General features: G+C 57.1%; 2 protein-coding genes across 7 annotated transcripts; one reads left to right on the forward strand and one right to left on the reverse strand.

Annotated features, from left to right (window-relative positions):
* Window positions 1-3,855: 3,855 nt before the first annotated feature.
* Window positions 3,856-9,972, forward strand: KLC3 (kinesin light chain 3). The gene is made up of 12 exons (XM_070950089.1): window positions 3,856-4,201; window positions 5,023-5,250; window positions 5,604-5,652; window positions 5,911-6,136; window positions 6,364-6,451; window positions 6,598-6,699; window positions 7,496-7,669; window positions 8,142-8,241; window positions 8,359-8,399; window positions 8,681-8,805; window positions 8,878-8,944; window positions 9,581-9,972. The coding sequence occupies exons 1-12, from the start codon at window positions 3,914-3,916 to the stop codon at window positions 9,635-9,637; spliced, it is 1,545 nt and encodes a 514-aa protein (XP_070806190.1). The 5' UTR covers window positions 3,856-3,913; the 3' UTR covers window positions 9,638-9,972.
* A 147-nt stretch (window positions 9,973-10,119) lies between these two features.
* ERCC2 (ERCC excision repair 2, TFIIH core complex helicase subunit) lies at window positions 10,120-21,868 on the reverse strand. 6 transcript variants are annotated; one of them, XM_070949418.1, is made up of 23 exons: window positions 21,788-21,868; window positions 21,513-21,612; window positions 21,319-21,396; window positions 21,103-21,165; window positions 20,816-20,929; window positions 20,351-20,467; window positions 19,934-20,050; window positions 18,768-18,891; window positions 17,846-17,942; window positions 15,424-15,557; window positions 15,029-15,197; window positions 14,655-14,773; window positions 13,845-13,914; window positions 13,530-13,599; window positions 13,291-13,392; window positions 13,054-13,117; window positions 12,688-12,809; window positions 11,817-11,909; window positions 11,557-11,629; window positions 11,287-11,357; window positions 10,858-11,001; window positions 10,630-10,773; window positions 10,120-10,403 (listed from the first exon to the last, which is right to left on the reverse strand). In XM_070949418.1, exons 1-23 carry the CDS (start codon window positions 21,790-21,792, stop codon window positions 10,311-10,313), a joined length of 2,283 nt encoding a protein of 760 aa, XP_070805519.1. In that variant the 5' UTR covers window positions 21,793-21,868; the 3' UTR covers window positions 10,120-10,310. The 6 variants fall into 6 exon arrangements, with proteins under 6 accessions (XP_070805519.1, XP_070805520.1, XP_070805522.1 ...); XM_070949419.1 differs by lacking the exons at window positions 10,120-10,403; window positions 10,630-10,773 and having other exon boundaries at window positions 10,867-11,001; window positions 11,287-11,425; window positions 12,698-12,809; XM_070949423.1 differs by lacking the exons at window positions 10,120-10,403; window positions 10,630-10,773 and having other exon boundaries at window positions 10,913-11,001; window positions 12,698-12,809.
* Between the last annotated feature and the right edge of the window lie 998 nt (window positions 21,869-22,866).

A 22,866-nucleotide genomic window follows, 5' to 3' on the forward strand; every position in this document is an offset into this window, starting at 1 on the left:
GGCCGAGAGGATGCGCCGGCTTGGCCGGTGCCCGGCGAGGACAGAGGCCTGCACAGGGCCGAGTTCCCCCTTTGCCTTTCCCCGTCCACCATCTTTACTGCTGGCCAGTCTCCAGACTGGCGTTGCCGGCCCCTTCCCCCTCCTCCCCCCCAGAGGAAGAGAGCAACTGGACTGGCTTTGGGCCAGCGCAGCCTTTTATGAGCCAAGCAGGGAAGCGAGGCGCATTCCAAGCGCTCTTCTTATACAATATTAAAGGAACTGGAAGAGGCTTCTCCCCCCTCCCTTTCCTGCCTCTCCCGACCACGAGCAGCCTGGCAGCACCTGCCTGCCTGCCTTTGCTCTGGTGCAAAGCCCCTCCCCCCCCCAACCAACAGCGTCGCTTTAAATTAACCTTGAAAGCAGAGAGCGAAGGCGAGGACCGGACGGGGAACCTTCATATTTATGGGTGGGAGAGGGAATCTTCTCCTTGAGTTCCCGAGGCACAACTGGTAGGGAAAGAAACTTGACCGATGCTCAGAGGAGCTCCTGTTTCACTCCGCGGTCAAAGAGAGTTCCCGGGATTTAATTTCTGCAATTCGAACTTGAAGGGATAGAAGCAGCCGAAGACACGGGACTGCGTTCACACAATCCCCTGACTGAACCGAGCCATTCCCTGGATTAACAGAATACATTGACCTGTAAAGCGACCAAAGGCCGAGCCACCCACAACGAACAAAAGTTGGCAGAAGTTTATTAAATGCGAGCAGACCCACCACCTTTGCCGTTAGACACGTGATTCTTTCCCGCGTTCACAGGAGCAGAGCAGAGACCCGGCCTTATCGGGCTCTGCCATTCTTGGCTTGCTTGCTCCCATCTCTTGGGGACGCCCCGCAAACTGGTTTCCTGAGCGCAGAGATCCAAGTTTGGCTGGAGGCTGCGAAGGTTACAGAGCGGGATTGGGGGGAACGGGGGACCGTAGGGCAGGCCGAGGTCGCCCGGTGCGCCCGGCTTCTCCATCTCTTCCAATCGCGCCCCCTCACTCCAGCCAAGGACCGGCGGGGGAGGGGGAGGGCTCATGAGGCTGGTCCCAGCCTGCCAAGTGATGGCTCCCCACCCCTCGGCTAGACAGCCGGAGGGGTTGCTTGGCACCGCTTTTCCGACGGCGCCGGGGCAGGGAGAGGGCACGGCTCACTGCTGGGGTCCCTGCGGTAGCCTCAAGGCCAGGCGGGGAGGGGGCACCTTTCCAGCGAAAGACCCAAAGGGCTGACCGGGCGCGGGTCTTTACGGAGCCCCCTCCCTAGACGTCGGGCGCAGATGAGAGGGAGGCGGCGCAGGTAAGGGGTTGAGTGGGGCGCAAGGCAACTGCGTGGAAAGAAGGTTGCGGCGTGCTTTAGGAGAAAGGAGGGGGACCCTTACTGAAATTGGGGCGAGCCGCATTTTGGTTTCAAGAGAGCCCTCCCACTCCTCGCGCAGGAAGAGGGGCGGGGCGCCTCTGGGCACGTGCAGAGCGCCTTCCAGTCGCGGCCCAGGTAAGCCGCGGCTCCGCTGGGCGGGGCAGGAGCGCCCCTCCTTCCCAGCGAGCCGCTGAGCGGAGGCTGCCGGGGCGCGCCTGGCGGATTGGGGCGCACGGCGCGGATTCCCTCCTCCTGGACAGGCCGGCAGGGAGGCAGGTAAGGCAGCGGCGGGCCAGGCCTTGCCCGGGAGAATCGGCCGCGTCTTCCTCGCTGCCGGAGCTGCGGCTCGCAGAGTCCCCGGTTCCGAAGCCGCCTGAGCTGGGTTACCTCTCCGCTCCCACTAGGCAAAGGGGATGTCCGGGGGGAGCTTGGAGAGGGGAGAGAGGATTGCTCAGCGGGTCCCCTCGGGGGCGATCCAGTCCCAGACCTCCGTCCCGTCTCTTGGCAGAGCTGGTGCTCCGGCGCAGCAGGTTCGGGCCGGCCTGCTTCGCTCCGAGTGGCTTTTTCGGCTGCGGAGAGGCGCGAGGAGAGCCGGGCCGAGCTCCAGTCGGCACTGAACCCGCTCACTTATCGGGGTCTCCCACGCGGAAGCGTGGCGGGCCCCGCCGAGGAGAAGCCAGCCTCAGTGAAGAGCGAGGAGGCCCTTGTGTGTGATGGATTTACAAGGGGTCTGTGTGTGAGGCTAGTTTTGTGCAAAATATTTACTCCACCACAGAAGAGGATTTCACTGGCTCAACAGGGCCCGCATTAGGAGATGCTTCTAGGCTTGTGAAGGGGAATCCACGGGTTGTGGCGCAGCAGCTAAAGAAGAGAATATTTGTAGCTCTCTCTTGAACTGGGTGTGTGTGTGTGTGTGTGTGTGTCCTGGGGGCTCTCTGAGCTTGGCTGTTTCCTTGAACAAGTTTTCATTGTCACATTACCACTGAAGATGTTGGGTCATGAAATGTCTACAACAAAACAGCCAAGCTCAGAGAGCCCCAAAAGTTGAAGGAGATTTTATACCAGGACTTGTTCTCAGGGGAGAGGCTTAGGGGGGAGTGGGGGCTCCTGCCTCAGCCCTGGGCCAGCGCTGCAACTGTTTCCAGAGAGTGGGGGAGGCCCTTCTGGAAAGCATCCACAAACCAACATCCTTGCCCTGATGGCTGCAGACATGGGAAGAGCGCTTCAGTTTGATGTAGCAGAGGTGCAGCTTGACAGATGTGGCATGAGAGAAATGCCGCTCTGCTGGACCACGAGTATTCTGGGAGTACTGTGTGAAGTTCTGGTTGCCAGACCTCCAAAATATGTACATATTTCTAAAAAAAGTCGCAAAAAAGCAAATGGAGGGCAAGCTGGAAAGAACATGATGGCAGGGTCTCAGATAATGCAAGGGTAAATTTTGCTTTCTTGTTGCTGTGATATTGGCTCTGTAAACCACTTAGAGAGGGCTGGGAAGCAGGATATAAGTCTAAGTGCTACTAGAACCTGGCCTTTCGGTAGAAGGGTGAAGTGAGAGCAAAGCAGGGGCTTCTTTAAGCAGCAGACTTGCCCAGGAAATACTGGCAGTGTTTCTGCACAGGTTGGATTAAGAATATGGGCACCCAACGGAGAAACTCTGAAAGGGGGTCAGATCCATTGAGAAGGGGAAAGCAGCCACCAGGGCCGGATGGTGCACCCTTCCCACACCCACTTTTGGCAGAGGGAAGTGGTCAGCGCTGAGGGTTCTTCCCTGGGGGTCTCTGAAGTGGCTGGGCAGCTAGTCTGGGCCCAGGACAGCCTCAGAAAGTCCTGCTGCCTGGCGGCCTCCTGGCACCCTTCCCATGGTGAGGGCGGGGGAGTCTTGATCCCGGCTGAAGGAGACCCGGCCCACCTTCAAAGGAGGCGAAGTCAGGCGGGTGAGGATTCTTCCTTGGGAGGCGTGTATGGCTGCAGACAGGCTCGGCCGAGAAGCGTGTTGCTGCCTGCTTTCTGGTGGTGGCATCCAGCTGGAGAGACTGGTTTGGGATTTAGCTGTGGATCCAGCAGGCAGCCTTCCAAAGGGCCTGGGCCAGGTGGGTCGGACTCCCGGCCCCACCTGGCTGCAATCAAAGGGCTCCTGCATTCCCAGCATGGAGGACGCCATTTTATCTGGGGCCAGAAATTTCACTTTCCCCCCCATCAACTTCTCTAGCTGATGTTCCTTCTGATTAATAAATCCTGGGTGAAAAAAAGGACTTGGATAATCTTCCTGTCTAGGATTAAAGCGGAGAACTCCAACCTTGACAAGTTTAAGACTTGTGAACTTCAACTCCCAGAATTCCCTAGCCAGCACTGGCTGGGGAATTTTGAGAGCTGAAGTCCACAAATCTTAAAGTCGCCAAGGTTGGAGACCCCTGGAGTGCAGGACACGCTCCCATCCTTGAGATGCAGCTGCCAGAGGGCTCCTCCTTTGCCTTCTAGAAAACCCCCAGGAGACGCCAGGAGCTCAGAGACCCCCTTCCTTGGGGCCAACGTGGCCCGCCATGTCCATCATGGTGGGCTTGGATGACAGCCGATCGGAGAGGATGACGGGCGATGACATCATCCTCCAGACGCGCCAGGTGATGCAGGGCCTGGAAGCCCTGCACAGTGAGAACTGGAGCATCCACCACCAGCTGCAGGAGGCTCTGCTGAAGGAGCGGCAGCTGATGGACGAGAGGGAGGACTCCCTGGCAGCCGCCGATGCCCAGGCCCTGGAGCTCCTGGAGGAGAAGCAGGACCTCGTCTGCCGAAGCCTGGAAGGCATAGAGCTGGGCATTGCTGAAGGCCAGGTACACCGGGAGCTGCTTGGCTGGCTATGATGTCATGGAGCATAAGGAAGCTCAAGGAGCCCTTGGGAATTCCGGGTTGGGGGGGAGGGCTTTGCACAAGCCTGGGAGGTAGTGCTAGCAGGGGCCACCCTGGCAGCCAGCTCCAACCGGAAAGGTCAAGGGTGTCCATTTGTCCTGACTGTCCCTGGGTTGCATCGGCTGCCTTCGAGTTATTGGTTTGGTTTTAAATATTTTATTTGTTAAGGCTGGGGATGGGGATGGGGCTTTGGTGGTCTTCTACTCACAGCCCCTACTGAGGCAGGAGACCCTCCACCATTCCGGACAGTCTCTTCTTAAAGCCCTCCTGTGATGGAGCCCCCACGACTTCTGGATCAACAATTGATCTTAGTCTGATCGATTGTCCTCACTGTCAGGAAATTCCTCCTCAGTTTCAGGTTGCTTCTCTCTCCTTGATCAGTTTCTATGTGTTGCTTCTTGTCCTGCCTTCAGGGGCTCTGGAGAATAGGTTGACCCAATTCCAATATATTGGAATTGAATATAATGCAAACACAAGCAATAGAACATATAAAATTTGTCAAAAAACAATATATAAAAATTAGTTTCTCAAAATATAAAAATAATGTTATCTTATTCTACTGCACCCAAAGGAGTTGGAAGTCAGTGCCCTTTTTTCTTCTTCCCCTTTCCTCCCCTATTTTCCCATTTTCTTCCTTTTTTTCTTCGTATTTCTGTAAGTCATTTGTTGTGGCTCTGCACAGCCCCCTCTGGGTCTCCTCAGGGCAAAGGCTGCGATTGCTGGAGCTGCCCCTTCCTCTCTGCAGATGCTGATCGCCCTCTCCTCGCACATCGGGGCGCTGGAGGCCGAGAAGCAGAAGCTGCGGGCCCAGGTGAGGCGCCTGGGCCAGGAGAACCTGTGGCTGAGGGACGAGCTGGCCGGCACCCAGCTGCGGCTGCAGCACAGCGCGGAGGCCGTGGCTCAGCTGGAGGAGGAGAACAAGCACCTGCGCTTCCTGAACCAGCTCAAGCATTACGAGCCCCAGGAGGAGCAGGTGCGGCTGGTGGGGGAGGGGCTTTTCCGAGGGTGGAGGGTGGGGGAACTGCTTGGAGTGACACCCGTTTATGGATCAGGCTGCTTACAGCTGAAAGGATTCAAGTCTCCAAAGAAATTTTGAAGGTTCCTATGAACCATTGATCCCAAGTTCAAATTCAGCCCAAATTATTTGAATGCTCACAGACAGCACCCTGGCTCAGGATGATTGGAAGTGTAGGAGGAGGCGGGGAGGGAAACATGGATCCTGCATCCCTCCCTCCAAAGCCTGCGATTAACAGAGAGCTTTCTAGAGGAAAACGGAGTGAGGGCTCCTCCCTGCCCCTCCCTGACTTTCCCAGGATCTCCTTGCAGGTGGAGACGGAGGAAGCCTTTCTCAGCACGGATGACGGCCAAAGGCCAGGTGTGTTTCCTAGGCGGTCCTTGGCTTTCTCAGGCAGCTCCCAAGCAGAGCTCGGCCTGACAAACGGCTGCCTGTCTGCCTCAGTGAGGCTGAAGCTGAGGCCCAGCCGTCTCCAAGGACAGCACTTTAACCTGCACAAAAGCAGGAGAAGCCCCGGCTGGGGATGAGGGTGGGCGGGTTCAGAAGGACCCCCAGCTTCTACTCAGCCTGGCCACCCAGCCTCTCTTTTCACCGCCCGGCCCGTGTTGTGTCCTGCAGAGGGGCAGAGTCCGGGTGCAGCGGCCTTGGCAGCCCAGCAGGGCGGGTACGAGATCCCAGCACGCCTGCGGACGCTGCACAACCTGGTGATCCAGTACGCGTCTCAAGGGCGCTATGAGGTGGCCGTGCCGCTTTGCAAGCAGGCCCTGGAGGACCTGGAGAAGAGCTCCGGGCACAGCCACCCAGATGTGGCCACGATGCTCAATATCCTAGCCCTGGTCTACCGGTAAGATGCCCGGGGTGCCTGCCCCCCCCCGGGCCCTGCTTCTAGGGAACACGCAGAAAGACCGGGGAGGGGGTGGAACTCCAGGGGGCCTTTTTGTTCTGCCTGTTGCATTTCTCTGCTCCCACCCCACCCTGGAGTCCTCTGAGCAGCTGCGTCCTGGGGTTGCCCTGGCATCGCCTGCAGGCTGCACCCTGCCGCCCCCAACCTCCCTGCTTCTCCTCCTGCAGGGATCAGAACAAGTACAAGGAGGCCACGGAGCTGCTCAATGACGCCCTGGACATTCGTGAGCAGGCGCTGGGCACAGAACACCCTTCTGTGAGTGCCCAGGCTGTGTGGAGAGGGGGGGAAGGCTGGTGCTGGCAGAGGCTCCGAGAAGGAGGGAGGGGGCATCTGGCTTGTCACCGTTTTATCCAGCTTCTGAGGGTCTCCAACCTCATTAAGCCACCCTTTGTTCCTGCCAGGTGGCTGCCACCCTGAACAACTTGTCTGTGCTGTACGGCAAGCGAGGGAAGTACCAAGATGCCGAGCCTCTGTGCAAGAGAGCCCTGGAGATCCGAGAGAAGGTAGACACAAACACACAGGCACCACAATCCTGAGGCTGAAAAGCTGTGTCCTTGGCCCCTTGAAATGGACTATTTATTTATTTACTTATTCATTTATTTATTTATAAAGAGAGAACATTTATTGGCTGCCCATCTTAGAGTAACTCTGGGCAGCTTAAAAAACATAAATAAGTTAATACAAACCAAAGGCCACGCTCCAATTAAAGATGGGGAAGGACAGTGCTGCAGCTTGCCCCCAGCCGAGCAGGGAGGGCACCGAAGCGCCCACTTCCTGCCATGGGAATGTCCACCTTTGAGATCCTTGGGGAGAGCCGATGGGTCTTTTTCCAGCTTTTCCTGCCCTGGGGCCTCCAGGCGGTATTGGAAAGGTTTAGATCTGGAGTGGGAGGAAGAGCAGCAACTGAACTCCTCTCTCTCCCCCGCCCCCCAAAACATCCTTGGCACAGGCAGGAGCAGTGAGGGGAGAAGTCCTGAAGGCCAGAAATGGGGCGGGGGAGAGAAGCCCTGAATGAGCCCTCACAGCCAAAGGCCTGCCTGAATATGGAGACGGTTGCCATAAACCACCCTCGGCCACTTGACGACTTGCTATGCTGAGGAATTCTGGGAGTTGAAGTCTACAATTCATCAAGTGGCTGAGGGTGGAGACCCCCTGCTATAAACCAATTTGGCTTCGGGGGCTAGGGGAGATGCCCGGTTTTCAGACCGGCAATCGGAGAGGGGCAAGGAGCACACATGGCCCCACCAACTGCTGCCCAAGCAGCCCATCAGCTGAGCACCGCTGCCCTTTTCCCCACAGGTGCTGGGCGCCAACCATCCAGATGTGGCCAAGCAGCTCAACAACCTGGCTCTCTTGTGCCAAAACCAGGGCAAGTTCGAAGAGGTGGAGCAGTATTACCAGCGGGCCCTTCGCATCTACCAGACCCAGCTGGGCCCCAACGCCTGCAACGTGGCCAAGACCAAGAATAACCTGGTAACCTTGGGGTGGTGGGGGGAGGGAAGGGGAGCTTGGAGCTTCTCCCTGGGACTTTGAGGGTTACTGCTGGCTCTGAAGTTTAGCTGGGGTGAATTTCTTTGGCTAAAACATGTTTAAGGAAGGGCAACATATGCCAATGATGAGGCTTTCATTGACCAATAAGCTTTAAAACTAAGCCAAGATCTGTTTCAACTGTGGAGTTGCAGTGGCCAGTTCCCCCTGACCCCCTCCCCCTTTCCTTCCCACCCCCCAGGCAGAATTACAAGCATCCTCGCCAAAGCAGTGGCTTTTTCCCTGGGGTGGATTCCTAGTTTGCCCTTTGGGTGGGAGTGTTTGCTGCCCGCCTGGGGGTCCATGGGTTGCGTATCCTATTTGAATTCTATTTGAGGAGGGCGGGGGCTCACACACACACACACACACACACACACACACACACACACACGGTGCTTTGCATCCTCTCTCCGGCCAGGCCTCGTGTTTCGTGAAGCAGGGAAAGTTCCAGCAGGCTGAGCAGCTGTACAAGGAGATCCTGTCCCTGCAGGACCAGGAGCCGAGCACCCCCAGGGGTGGTAAGAGCCCAGCGCTGGGCAGCCCTTTCCCTGGGGGAAGTGGGGGAAGGCAGGGTCCTCAGCATCTGGATTCACCTCTTGAAACCCCCTCCCCTCCTCTCCCTCCGTCTTCTTCAGATTATAGCTGGACAGGAGCTGGCAACACCTGGGAAGGACAGGTGAGTCCTCGGAGCGCTTCCCCTGCAAGCGGCTTTGGAGATTGACCATCTGGGGAGGGATGACAAGCCAGGGAGGTGGGGGGGGCACGGAGGAGCAAATCTTTTAAGCCGCTTTCACCCTGGCACCCCTGCCTCCTCCAAGCCTTGTCAGCTGAGCCTACGGAGGTAAGAGGGCGGCAGGGCGGCCGTGGCTGCCTCCGTTGCCATTTGGATGGCAGGTGGTTGGGGGGGATGGGGAAGCCCCCCAGGTTTTGAGTGTGCACCCCCCCCTTTCTCTCCAGGAGGGGATGAGGCGCAGCAGCTCCTTCTCTCGCTTCCGGGAGTCCCTCAAACGCAGCAGTGAGAAGCTGGTCTCCAAGCTCCGGGGCCAAGCAGTGGGGCAGCCCAAGGACGCCGCAGCCCCCAGGTGAGTCGGGGCTCCCAAGAAGCTCTCCACCAGGCCGGCCAGGAAGAGCTTAATCGGGCCTCTCTTCCTCAGGATGACGCGGGCCACTTCCCTCAACATGCTGTATTTGAACGAGGCTGCAACTGTCACAGCCCCAAAGGTGAGTCGGGGGCCCAGAAGGACCACCACACTCGGCAGCAGAGCCCCAGGCTGAACACTGGAACAATGGACGAAGGCCCTGGCCAGCCCCACGATGGCTTGATCTGGCCGGATCCAAGAGGCCTGCGGAGGCCCCGACTGAGCCCCCACTTCCGGACAGCCCCAAACAATGCGGGGCTGGGTTCACACGACCGGAGCCATCGGGCACTTTTAACTAGGGCTGTGTCCCGTTTCCCACTCAGCTGAGAGACAATCCAGTCCAGGGGCTCTGGGTGCCAGGCTAGAAGCAGATGGACTAGTCCCCCTTTTAGGCATGAAGCCAGCTGGGTGACTTAGGGCCAGTCACTGCCTTAGCCCTAGTGGGGAGGCAATGGCCAACCCCTTGTGGAAAGCCTTGCCAAGGCACCCAAAAACGCCCAAACCCTTAGCTGGAGCCAGGACACCTGGTGAGCGGGTAGCTTGCTGGGTAATCCGGTTCAGCCTGTTGTTCAGACCCAGCAAACCCCAAGAGAAAAAGCAAGAATTGGAGCAGAGAACATTTGCGGCAGTAAATCCCCAATTTCTCCAAGCACAGCCTGAAGAGGGACACGGCTGAGGCTGAGGCCTGAAAGGGACCCCTCCTCTTTCCCTCCTGCAGCCCACTCGGAACCTGAGCACCAGCATCCAGGACCTCACGCACCGCACCGCCCACTAGGCCCACCGGCCTTCCCTCTCCCTGGGTGGCCTGCTGGTTCCAGCACTTCACCTGGCACTCCCTGGACTGACCGCCGCATGCATGGAAAGTCTTCCTTGTGGTGGGGGGTGGCAAGCGCCCCTCCCAGGTCACAAAGGACTCTTTCTCAGGAACGGAGCAGCTGCTGCCATCCCAAAGCATCACAAGGGGGGGGAGGAAACTTCTCCCCCCCCCCCGGCTATTGCCTTAAACTCCTTGGGGCAGGGGCAGCAGCCTGCCCCCCACCCCAATCCCTCTGTGGCTCTTGTGAAGCCAATCCTTAGTTTATTTATGCACCTTATTTTTCCTTAAATAAAGTCTGTTGGAAATGAATGACTTTATTTTGGGGCAGGGGAAGAGGTCTCTACAAGTTTTTAAGTCCAAAGTGGCTTTGGATGAAAATGATTACATGCCTCCCCCAGTTTTCTCTCTCTCTCTCACACACACACAGAAAATCACTTGAGTAGCAGCACAGTAATCCCCTTTATTAAAAAGCCAGCCCAGAAATCTAGGATTAGTTGGGGAGGAGGGGCTTATCCAGGCCAAAAGGCATTCCCTGTCCCCGCTGAGCTCCGCAGTGGGTGGATGGGTGGAGGGAGGGCCAGCCGAGGTCCCTGCCCTGCAGAGTGCATTGGCTGGCATCCTCGGCCGCCACTCACACCTGGTGGGCAATCTCCCGCACTCTGCGCAAGGTCTCCTCCGACTGCAGCTGCTGCAAGGTGAGCAGGGACAGGCCCAGCTGGTCTTCCTGGAGAGACAGCAAGATGGGAGGAGGGGTCAAGATGCCCGCTGGCCCCCTGCCAGGACAACCAAACCCACTTCTGCCCAGAGCTGGCAAATAAATTTAATAATAAAATAAAAATAAGCATGGCTGGCTGGGGAACTGGGAGCTGCCAACTTTGCAGACCTTTGGGGTACAAGATGCCCGTGGCCGGAGCCAGCCTCTTCCCACCACAGCGCCTCCCCTGCCCCACCTTGCGGAAGGGCTGGGCCATCTGGCGCAGGAAGTGCTTGGCCACCTGCACGGCCTCGTCCAGCGTTAGGTTCAGGTTGGCGTCAGTGATGTGTTCTTGGATCCAGCGAGGAAGCTTCCCTCGCTTGTCTGCCCGGGCGAAGCGCTGCAGGGGAGACACAGGATTAGCCGCTGCCCGGCCGTCCAGGCTGCAGCCAAGAAGATCCCCCCCCAACCCCACTGGACACACCTTGTCGGCAAAGATCAAGAGGCCGTAGTCTGTCTTGCCGCGAATGGCCCGTCCGACGCACTGGGCCGCGTGCCGCATGGCGTCGAACGTTAGGAAGTCATTTTCACGGATCTGGAACTGGTTCCTCAGGTACTCCAGCCGGGCCTGGGATGGGGGAAAGGACAGTGAGGGTCTGCTCCCCCTTCTCCACCCCTTCCCCAAGAAATCGGCACAGGTGTGGCAGTGCTCTGCCAGGTGCGCCAGAAGCGTTTTCCCTCCATCAGCAGCTTGTGAGAAACAGCCACGCCAACAGCAGGTGGGAAAATGGGCGACTTCTCTCCTACAGGAGCCTGCCCCCCCCCAACCGAGGCAAGGGGGGCAGACCTTCCCCCTCGAGGAAATGAAGGCTCTGCTGCCTGAGCGAATCAGAGCAGCCGACACGGGGCTCACCTTCAGGATTCGGCTTTGGGTGTAGACATAGGGGACGCCAAACATGATCACGGCCCTCCCGTAGTGGTGAACTGGGGAAGGGAGGAAGCAGATGGGGGGGGGGAGGGAGGTCAACGCTGCATCTAAACCGGTCTTTTCCCTGCAATTTCAAGGCGTTTGTGCATTTAAGGCCAGGCGCAAACTCAGCCCCAGGCCAGCTTCTGCCCAGAAGAGCTTTCGTGGTCCCGGATCCCCTTCAAAGCTTCTCAAGGGAGGGGGGAGGGCACTCACCAAAGTCGATCCCTTCGGAGACCTTTCCCCTGGCCACCGACAGCAGGATGGCCCCTCGGCCGTTCTCGCAGGCCTGGAGTGCAAACCAACCCATCCTCTTATCCCCCGCAACAGTTTTTTACCCCAAATTCAGAAAAAAAGTCAACGCACTGATCTCCAAAAGGCAGCAAGTCCTCCCTCAGGATTAAGCTTGGAGGGAGAAAGGTACATGGGGGGGGGGAGAATCCCTCCTGCAGCAAGTGACCCCCCCCTCCCCTCACCTCCTGGTACTTCTCCAGGGCCACGCTCGTCTCGGCTCCATCCTGCGTCTCGATGAAGATGAGCTTGTTCCGCTGAATGTTCTCCAGGATCCCCTGGAGAAGCCCGAGAGGAGAGAGGTGGAGCCCCAGCTGTGGGAAGCCCACCTTGCAGCCCGGCTCTGCTCCTGGGTCTCCCCCACCCCACACCTTCTCAGAGCATGGAGCGGCAGCTGGATGGTTCCTGTGAGACCTGCAGAATGCCTGGCTGCTTTGTGCAAGGGGGGGGGTGTCTATTTCCACACCCCCAAAGTCTTAGATCGGTGCCCCGCTTAATGACCACAGAGGTAAGCTCTGGGATCAGCTATTGAAAGGACGTCCGAGACGAAGGTGAGGTCAAATGCATTATCGGTTTGGAATCCTTACGCAGCCAAAAGCGACCCAAGTCCAGCCCCCCCCCCCGTCCCCCCCATGAATTCCGTTGACTTTTATCTAGGGCCAATTTGCCTTGACAGTAGAGCAGCCTCTTGTGCAGAAGGAGCCTGGAATAAGCTCTGAGTGCTTTCAACTCAGCTCCTGGCATCAGCCCTGGAGAAGGAAAGGAGGAGCAGCACAAGAGGAGCTGTGAGGCTGCAGCTCACCAGGCAGAGGAGGAAGGGAAACCCCTCCCCAAATTCCATAGCTGTCGGGCTGTCCTCCCCCAAGATGGACTGAGTGTTTGACCGAGAGCAAGTCTGGTCTTGGACGCAACGCAGCCCCCATTTGAGAGTTTTCCCCCTTGGAATTCTCAGGGGTTTCAGGCACACCAGGAACCGCTTCTCTGTTTGCTGCTTCGGCAGAAGCCCCCCAAAGGGCCCCGTCAAAAGCAGCCCCGAACACAGCCGGCCTGGCGCACCTGCTCATACCAGGAGGCCACGATGTTCTCCATATACTGGTAGCTGGTGAAGAAGGCCACGATGCCATCAGGGACCACGCCTGACATCTCCAGGAGGAGGTTGCCATAGTTGCGGATCACGGCTGCCGGAGAAGCACACTCCCTTCAGGCTCCCAGGCCCTGCCCCTCACAACTGGGGGCAGGAGGGGAGGGCAAGGCAGGGGTCGCTCCGCAAAATCCCACCCCTCCCTTCAACTGCAAGTGGTCACAGCACTGCACTGCCCTCCCCTCCACTAGGCAGCCTGAATGGACAAGGGGATGCCCCCTGAACCTGGGAAGGGAGGCGGCTCCAGGCTCTGCTGCCCCATCCCCATCGAAGACCCTCACCAATGTCCTCGCGGGTTTCAAACTTGGAGCTGATGGTCACTTGGTCATTCCCTCGGCCCACAATCTGGAAGGGAAACCGAAGAGAGGAAGGGCCCAGGACCCCATTGTCACCAGCCAGGGCCAGGGAGCCGGTTGAGGAGAGGGGCCCACAGGCTGGACAGAGAGGGGCCTGCCTGGTCCCCTAGGAAGGGAACGGGAGGGGGCAGTCTCTCTCTATTCCCGCCCTCTGACACTCACCATCGGGCAGAGGCAGGTCCGGGCAAGGGTCATGGTGAAAGTGGCCATGGTCACCGGCCGGAAGTCCAGGATTTGGGGGTACATGTCAAGGGGGGAAAGGGTCTAATTGCAAGGGAGGAGAATAGCAGGTCAGGGCGGCAGCTTCCCACACTTCCAGCCCCCCAGACAGGGGTGTGTGTGTGTGTGTGTGTGTGTGTCCTGCTACCGGCCAAGAATGCCCCTGTCCCCCAGGCACTCACTCCTGAGGTGATGATGACCGTCTGGAACCGCTCAAAGACGGGCTTGATGGCGATCGAGGCATCCATGCAGCTGGAAGAGGAAGCGTTGATTTCTCTGGCGTGAGGCAACTGGAAGAGGAGGCAACACAGAGAGAGGCGCCTCCTCCCAGCTCAGACCCCCAAATTTTAGAAGGGGGCTGAGACCGCCAGAGACCCTTCATCCTCTGAAGAGCTAAGGCACAGCCAGGCCCTTTTCCACTCAACCCGCCCAGCATGGTTTTCCTCTGAACCGCAACACCCAGAATTCCCAGCCAGCCAGACCCCAAAGCCCCTCACCTGAAGTGCAGGATGGGGTTGAGGATGGTGGGCGTCCTGTCGTCAAAGGGCTCAATGAGGATGGTGAATCCTGAGGAGAATAAAAACGGGAAGAGGCGCTGACGAGGGGCACAGAGCCTCCCCCTGCATGGCACGGCCGAGAAGGCCCAAAGCAGCTGCCCGGCGGGATCGGGGAAGGCCGCCCTCAGCCAGCAATCCTCTGGGGAGCCTCGTCAAGGGCCTTTTGAAGATCCAAGCCTGGGGCACCAACCCTCCTCCCACGTTTGAGCTGTCTCTGGAGGGCCCCCGTCATGGCTGCCCCAAAGGTGCTCTTGGAAAAGGCAACTGGACTTCCTTGTTTTCTTCCTTTGAAAAGCTTCGCCTCTCATCCAAGAGGCTTCTTCAGTTCGTACTTCTTCATCCTGAAGCTTCTTGAATGAGAAGTGAAATGTTTTCAAGGAACAAAATCAAGAAAGCCCAGTTGCCTTTTGCAAAAGCATCTTTGGGACATATTTGTGTTGACGCCAAAAGACCCCCAAATGTTCATCAAAGCTGGGCCGGCCACCACAAAAGCCACGAGGGTTTTCCTTCGGTGAAGATGGCTGCTGCCTGCTTATTTATGTCGTCCTCAGCTGGCCTTCCTACCAATTCCCGAAAGCAGACCTCTAACTCCCCAGAGCTCCTTCTTGGGCGCCTTCCAGGTCCCTCCCAGGTTTCGCCCTGCCAATTCCAAGGAGGTGACGTGGATGGGAAGAAACTACAACACCTGGGAGGCCCCGAGAGGCCGGCTGGCTGAAGAGCGGAGCCACTGGGCCAGAGAGGCCTCCTTACCCTTGGAGTAAGTGCTGACCAAAGTGGCGAAGTTGGAGATGAGGGTGATAGGCGAGAAGTCGGAGATGTCCGCGATCTCCAGCGTGCGAAGGAGGCAACGCAGTCGCTCAGCACAGAACCTGCCAGAACCCAGGAATCGAGGCTGGTATGAGGACACCCTGGAACAGCTGCCCCGAGGTCCTCTGGACAGCCTGCTGGATCCAGCCAGGCTTCCTCACGTGCCCCTCCGTGCTCCTGTCCTTTCCAAGCAACGGAGCAAGGCTCAGCAACATGGGTCTGGCGGTGGGGAGGAGGGATGACCCATCCGCTAAGATGAGGAGGGAAAGGGTCTCTCTTCTAGGAGAGCCCACGGGGGTCCTCCTGCCCGCACTCACCGGAGGGGCTTTCGCTCGATGCAGACCTTCTCAAAGATGTCCTTCAGGAAGGACGGGGGGCTCTCCTGGACCACGTGATGGACACGGAGCCGGGACTTCAGATACTCCAAGAGGCGTTTTAGGAAAGCCACGAAGTGCTCTGCTGTCCGGATGTTGCCCGGCACGGCCTCTGCGTGAGGGGAGGGCCAGTCAGGGCAGTGGCTCCAAGGCAGGTCGCAGGGCTGCCCCTGCTCCCACCCCCTGCTCCCCGGTTCAATGAGCCACCCAAGGCCATCCTCCCTAAGCAGGAACAACCGATGCCGAACGGCAGAAGAGCAGGGAGAGCACAGTGGGCATCGGCATCCCTTCCCGCCCCACCAGCTCCCCCTCTCCTGCCCACAAAGGGGCCGACGTACCCTGCAGGATCTCATCCGGCAGCACCGGGTTGGCCAAATAGACGTCTGTTTCCCGGGCGACATTGGCCTCCCGCAATCCCTGCACCAGCTGCTGATACTCCTCTTTCAGCTTCTGCGCGTCTGTTTCCTTGATCCTGGAAAGGAAGCAGGTGGGGAGGGAAGGTGAGAGGACTGGAACTCGGAGCCTCTCAGCCGTCTAGCAAAGGGAGATTCCTGGCCACTTGTTCTTGCCAAAAGTGTCCTTTACTGAAGTCTGTGGCTACAGAAGCAGCGAAGTCGAATTGGAGCTTTTCCTGCACAAACAACACAAAGGAAGTTCTCCTCTTCCTCCCCGGCCATCTCCCCGTTATCTGTCAATGTCCAATCAGGTGCTTGTATGTTGTTTAAGAAACAGTGGCTCGGTTCCCAGCTCTGTTCCAATGGCTGACCTTGGCCGGCTCAGCTGGGCTTCCCTCCTCCCTACATCCTAATCCTCCGCTCGCGCCCGTTGCTAATGTCAGGCTGTCAGCTCATGAAGCTTGGATAGCAGAGAGGCAGTCATGACAGAGCCTGGGCCCCCGGAATGCCCCTTGAATGCGCCTGTCCCATAATATAATGCAGCCTGGTACAATTCAGGGGTCCAGGCAGTTTCTTAGAGGCAGAATAACAGAGTGGGGAAGGGACCTTGGAGGTCTTCTAGTCCGACTCAGTTCCCTGAACCTCTCTGCTTTCAGAACGCAAAGCAAGTTCCTACTTTCTAGCCCACAGGAATATGAAGTTGTGTGTGCAATGACAGGCATCGCCTGCTGAGACTCCAGAGAGGAGGCTTTGCCAGGTCTGTGGATGGATGGAAACTGATCCAGGAGAGAAGCAATTTAGAACTCAGGAGGAATTTCCTGACAATGAGAAGAATTGATGAGAGGAACAGCTTCCCTCCGGAAGTTGTGGGGGCTCCAACAGGGGAGGTTTTTAAGAAGAGCCAGTTGTCTGGAATGGTAGAATAAGGATCTTCTGCTTGAGCTCTAGAGCCGCATGAGGCTCTTGGGCCCTCTCCTGCGGCTCCCTGTCAGATGAGCCCACCACTGGGTGGCCCCTCCCCTCCCTCTCCCTCCTCGCCTGCCCAGAGAAGGGCGACTGTGGCGGATGGAGACTGGCTCTGTATTCCAGAGCGGGAGCCCCTCTACTTGCCTCTTTTTCTGGCCCTTGTGGGTGCTGTGCGCACCTCGGCTGCTGGGGAAAGATGCGTGATTTTGCTCTGCGCCGAGACAATGGCTGGGCCGCCCGGCAGCAGCTGATGCTCCACGTCATAATGGGATCCAGGAGGAGGGAGCGCCGTCTCCCCCACTGTGCGGTGCGCTAAGTGCAAGAGCAGGAAGCAGCCACGGAGGCGGTGAGAGGAATATGGGGAGACGCGCCCCAGCCAGTGTCTCGGGGCGGAGAAAGTTGCACATCTCCCCATATTCCTCTCGCTGCCTCCGTGGCTGCTTCCTGCTCTTGCACTTGAACTTAGCGCGCTGCACAATGGGGGAGACGGCGCTCCCTCCTCCTCCTCCTGGAGCCCATTACAATGCGGAGCATCAGCTGGGGCGGCCCAGTTGGGCTCTCGGGGTGGAGAAAGTCGCGTGTCTCCCAACAAAGGCCGGAAAAAGAGGCAATTAGAGGGGCTTTGCTTCCGCTCTGAAATACCGAGAGTCTCCATCCGCCTCCGCCACCTTTCTCATCTCAGGGCAGGCGAGGAGTGAGGGGGAGGGGCGGGGGGGCAACCAGCCAACAGGGAGCCACAGCGGGGAGGGGGGGGAAGCTTCATTTATCTGGGAACCTGAAATGACACTTGATTTAAAATTAAATCATATGGTAAAAAGAAGAAAAAAAGAACAATATCAGAAAAAAAAACCAACCCTGTTTATGGAAATGGTTCAAGAGGGAACCTGCGTGCGCATGCACACACACACACACACATACACGAGGGAGGGGGAGTGAGGAAGAGAGCGGTAGAGAGATGAGAAAGAGAGAAAGAGATGAGGGAGGGAGGAAGAGAGGGGGAAAAAGAAAAGGAGAGATGAAAGGGAGAAAAATGAGAAAGAGAGAAAGAGAGAGAGGAGGGGGGGAGAGAGAGTGACCTGTTTAAAAGAAAATACCTGGAGCCACAGAACCTGGGTAGGCGTGACTGGGGGATGTCATGTGATTGGGTGGGAGTGGGTTGGCCACACCTACCCAGGCTTTGTGGCTCTCTGTGTCTTGTTTTTTGTGGGAAACGGGCCCAAGTGGCTCTTTGAGTGTTTGAGGTTGCAGACCCCTGGACAAGACGACCTCCAAGATCCCTTCCAATTCTGTGTCTTTACACACACAGATGTCATTTGTGTAAGTAGCACAGAGTATCGTCCTTTGGGGAGAGCAAAAGGCCAGGAAGTGGAGGAGAAGGAAGGAGCGAATCCTTGCTCACTGTTGAATGGCAGCTTGGAGCGTGGCCACGTTCCCTTGGCAGCGATCCAGGATCTTCCTTGTGATGTTGACCCCCATGGAGTCAATGCAGACGTTGTCTGTGGGTCAAGGAAAAGAAAAGGGGGTGCTAAGAAGCCCATGAGAGCTGAAGTCAATCGGTTCAGAGATTACGCTTGTAATTTTATTTTTTTTGATCCAGGAGACTCTTAGCAGTTACAGTTCTGATAGTCCTCGAGTTACAGCGGTTCATTTAGTGACCATTTAAAGTTACATCATCACTGAAAAAAGTGACTTATGACTGTTTTTCACACTTAGGACCGTTGCAGCAGCCCCCTGGTCACCTGATCAAAATTTAGGCGCTTAACATCTGATTAATATTTATGACGGTTGCAGTGTTCCGGGGTCACGTGATCCCCTTTTGCATCCGTCTGACAAGCAAAGTCAATGGGGAAGCCAGATTCACTTAACAACCGGGTTACTCACTTAACGACTGCAGTGATTCACTTAACAATTGTGGCAAACAACATCAAAAATGGGGCAAAATTCACTTAACAACTGTCTCACTTAGCAACTGAAATTTAGGTTCAATTGGGGTCATAAATCAAAGGCTATCTGTAATTAAGAAGAGAAAAAAAGAAAATTATTATAAACTAAGGATAAAATTGCAACTAAAAAAAATCTGAATCTGGTTTCCTTACAGGCGGCTTGGCTGAATTCTCATCACCCAAATTAAACTGAGTGAGAGTGGAGTTAATCTCTAACGCCGTGTTTAGAGGGGATTCCAGGATTTGAAGTCCACACATTTTAAAGTTGGAAAAACTGAGAAACTCTCCTCTAAGGAAAGAAACTGGATCCCAACGTATTTTTCAGACAGCCCAATTCACCTCCTGGACCAGGCGCTCACCAGCCCTTCTCATACCTACCGATATTATGAGCCTCATCGAAAACCACCACTGATTTCTTGGCCAGCTCCTTGGAGACCACGTCTGCAATTTTGGGATCGAGGAGATAGTGGTAACTGTAGACCACAATGTTGGCATGGAGGATCTGTTCCAGGTGGGGAGAGAAAGCAGAGCAGAGCTTGGCCACTTGCCTTGGGCACGGAAGAACTTCAAAATCCCCAAATGGGAACGAGAGGGCTTCTCAGGCAGGCAGGAAATGCCAAGACATTTCTACTCTCAAAGAAAGGAGAAAAGGACCAACCCCAGTTCTAATCATGTGCTAAGAGACAGAGAGTCCTTGGCTGACAACCACAATTCAGCCCAAAATTTCTGTTGCTAAATTTTGCCCCACTTTTACCACTTTTCTTGCCACAGTTGTGAAGTTAATCTGGCTTCCCCATTCACCTTTCTTGTGAGGTCACAAAAGTGGATCACGTGCCCCTGGAACACCGCAACCGTCCTAAATATGAGTCAGTTGCCAATTCTGATCACATGGCCATGGGGATGCTGCTACGGTCATAAGTGTGAAAACGGGTCATGTCACTTTTCAGTGCCATTGTAACTTTAGTGGCCACTAAATGAACTGTTGTCAATCGAGGATTATCTGTATGCTTAACTACAAAATGGATTAAAATGTACTTATCTCTCTTAACTTCAAAGCTACCTAGGCAGACTTTCTGATGACAGAGGGACATTTCAGAATGAAAGAGTCGCATTGGGAGATTCACAGGCAATTTGGATTCTGTGCTCAAAAGCCGAGGGAAAAATGCTATGAGAAACTTGCATTGATGGTGCTGAATCTCCTACTGATAGAACTGCTGGATTTAGCTCACTGGGGGAGGCACAAAGTCCCCCAAAAACCAACCTTACTCGGTCACTGTGCACCAACTACTTCAATCCCTACTGCAACTTTTGCAATAACAAGAAGCAGCATCCCAACAGCTCATCTAACCAAAGAGATCCTGTAAAGGGGAATAAACTGAGTTGAGCCAACCCCTCTCCTTACTAGCCTGGATGATGTTACCTAGTTTGGGTAATGAAACGTCTGCCAGAAAACAACCAAGGCCAGAGAGCACCAAGGATCCTTCAAGAAGACCCCTTTTGCCCTAGAAAGAAGGGAGGGGGCTTGTGTCTGCCAGCTGTCTTACCGAGTAGCGGGCAAGGAAGTAGGGGCACCAGCCCTTCTGCTGACCGTAGGCCTTCAGGTCATCCAGGTTATAGACGCCGTAAGGAAGAGGCACCTGGCGACCGTGGGCATCGAATTCCTGCAGGGAATCACAGCAGGGCTGAATGGATCTCCTTGCCCTGGCCTTACGAACAAGCCAGAATGTTTTTCGGCTGCTCAAATTTTCACGTCAAACATACTTTGAGGGGAAAAAATACCTCTGGATACACATGACAGATCCATGGGGAAAGGAGAGGGGCAGAATTGGTCCACCTCACTTTTCAATCTGGCCTCTTTCTGCCCCTGGGGAGAAGATCCAGGGCCCCACCCAGGTCCTCCTCCCTGGGGCCTGGGGGGGAGGGCTTTGACTGCCCCACCCCCTTGAGCACCTCACCCTTACCTCAAAGAAGCAGCAAGAGGGAAGGCTGCCATCCTGTTGGTGCTGAGCCCGGATGTAGGAGGCAGTCAGGCTGAAGCACTTGCCGTCCACCTCCTTCCCGAAGCGCAGGCTGCTCACCTACGACAAGGAAGGGTGTGTGTGCAAAGTCGGAGCAAAACAGGCATGGCTTTGCCCACTGCCAGGGGATTCAGTGGCCTTGGCCCAAAGCAGCCAATGAACTCTTAGCAGAGAGAGTGGGCTCGGAAGAAGAGACCACCTGGCCATTCTCGCTCCTGCCAACCAGGGTTATTGGGAGAGGACTCAAGAAGAGGCAAAGGGAGCCTCCTCCCCCCCCCCCCGCAGTGCATTTAGTGGAAGGACAGAAGCCCGAGTGGAACCAGAGGTGGCCGAGAGGGGCTCCCCGAGTCTCCTCTGGCTGCTCCAGAGGCCGAGCGCCCCACCCTGCCCTTTGGCCGGCAGAGGCACCTCGGGATGGATGCAGAGGTTCTTCCTGGAGCTGAGGGCCAAGCCCAGGAAGGGCAGCTTCTGTCCCGTCTGCTTCTCGTGGAAGTCCACCAGCTTCCGCAGCTCCTCAATCACCTGGGGGGGGAGAAGCCCAGTGGCTGATACGGGGGAGGCTCCCAGACCCCCCCAGGAAAGCCCCTCCTCCCACCCCAGCCAGCCACCAGCCCTGGCATTCCCCCCCCTTCCAAGGGCATCTCTCCCGGTGCCAGGGGCAGGAGTGCCCGCCACACCCCGCCCCCCTCGGGTACCTTCTCAATCTCCGGGACGGTCCTGGAGCAGTAAATGAGCTTGGTCACCTCCAGCGGGTAGGCCTGGGGGAGAGGGCTGGCTTAGAGGGCTACGCTTGGGAGGGGAGGGGGCTCCTGGAAGAAAAGCAGGCCGAGTCGGAGGAGGGGTCGCCCAGGCCCCCCCCTTCCCCGCCTGCGGGGCCCCTGCAGTCTCGGGCAGCCCCCCCCGATACTCACGCGCTGGTAGGCCAGGATGAGCGCCAGGAGGGAGATGGTCTTCCCGGTGCCCGAGGGCATCTCCAGCACCCCGTGGCCCTGCGGGGCGAGGGAGGGAGGGAGGGAGGGGCGAGCGTCAGGGACGCAGGTGCCGGGCTGGGAGCGGAGGCAGGCTCTGAGTTCCAGTCCTGCCCTCCCCCCCCCGCCCGGCCCACCTTGGCGTCCAGCGTCCGCTTCAGCTCCAGCATGTAGGAGTACTGCTCGGGGTAGATGTAGTCGTGGGGGAAGAGCACCAGCAAGCCGTCGATGTTCAGCCTGCGCGGAGGGAGGGAGGGAGGGAGGGAGGAAGCGAGTGGCCGAGGGTTCCCCGCCCCCCCCGCATCCCATCATCCCCAGCCGGCAAACGCCCCGCAGCCCGTCCCGGGACCTCCGCCCGCCTCCCGCCGCCCAAGTGGTACCTCCCAGCCGCCCCCCCCCAGCCGCCGCTCACTTCATGGTCTCGTCCGCGGTTGCTGTGAAGTTCTCACTCCGGTCCTCTCAAAGGAAAACTGTTCCCTCGGTCGCCTCTCCGCTTCTTCTCTCGCTCTCGATCCCATTGGCTCACGACACTCCCCGACGAAGGCCTCAGTGGCTGATCTGAAAAGAGCCCGCCTCCGCCCGCTATCAGTCTTTCTGCCCAGCGTTCGGCTGCGCAGCGCACAGGCATCACGAGCCGCTCAAAAGATGATCGTACGGCGTGCCTGCAACCTAGGCTGAAGAAGTCGAATCCGGAGAGCATGGATTCAGCTTTCCCTACTAGCCTGAAATCTTGCGGTAGCTTTCCGCTCCTGGGACCGCGAGGCTGCGGGCTGTGGGAAAGTGGCTGCGCTTCATCCGGCCTTCTTCACCTGTTGAATTGCCTTCCTTAATTATATGCTGGACTGCAATCGCTACCCCCCAAAGCTCCCCCTCCCCAGTTCCTTAGCCAGCAACCCAACCGGAGGCTTCCTATAGAAATGACCCAAGCAGGAAACAAGACTACCGTGTGACTAACTGAAGCGATGCGTAATTGACCTGCGTTCCTGGCATTGAATCCCAAACTGACCAGCCTGCTCAAGAAGTTAGTGACCCATTGAGACCCCTTTGTGGCCCAGCAGGTCCTGTTCCCACTCTGGTGGGGGCAATTTGCTCTTTGCCAGGGAAGGCAGGGAGATGCAAGGGGCGGGGCTGCTGTAGTGTGTGTGTGTGGGGGGGGGGGGGCTGCTACAGGCAGGACTTTTGGCACCCGGTTCCCTCAGAGAAGCCCAGCATGATTGGTGCGGGGCCATTCTGAATCAAAGCCCCAAATCGTAATTGAATTTGCCTAATGCCCGTCTGGCCTTTTCAAATTGGAAGGAAGCAGCTCTACCCCGTCAGAGGGGAAGTTGCATGGTTTGGATAACCTCGTGCTGGATGCACATGCGCTAAGCCAAAGTGAGATTTTGTTTTGTGACAGAGCCATGTGCCACCTTCTCAAAGGTGCTTTTTACTCAAACTCGTTTTGTGGGAATCCAAGCACCAACTGTTGTCTTGTGAACGGTCCACCGTGTT

This window comes from Pituophis catenifer, unplaced genomic scaffold (assembly GCF_029215685.1).
Source record: "Pituophis catenifer annectens isolate HBS135680 unplaced genomic scaffold, rPitCat1.0.hap2 SCAF_9, whole genome shotgun sequence".
NCBI classification, from domain to species: Eukaryota; Metazoa; Chordata; class Lepidosauria; order Squamata; family Colubridae; genus Pituophis; species Pituophis catenifer.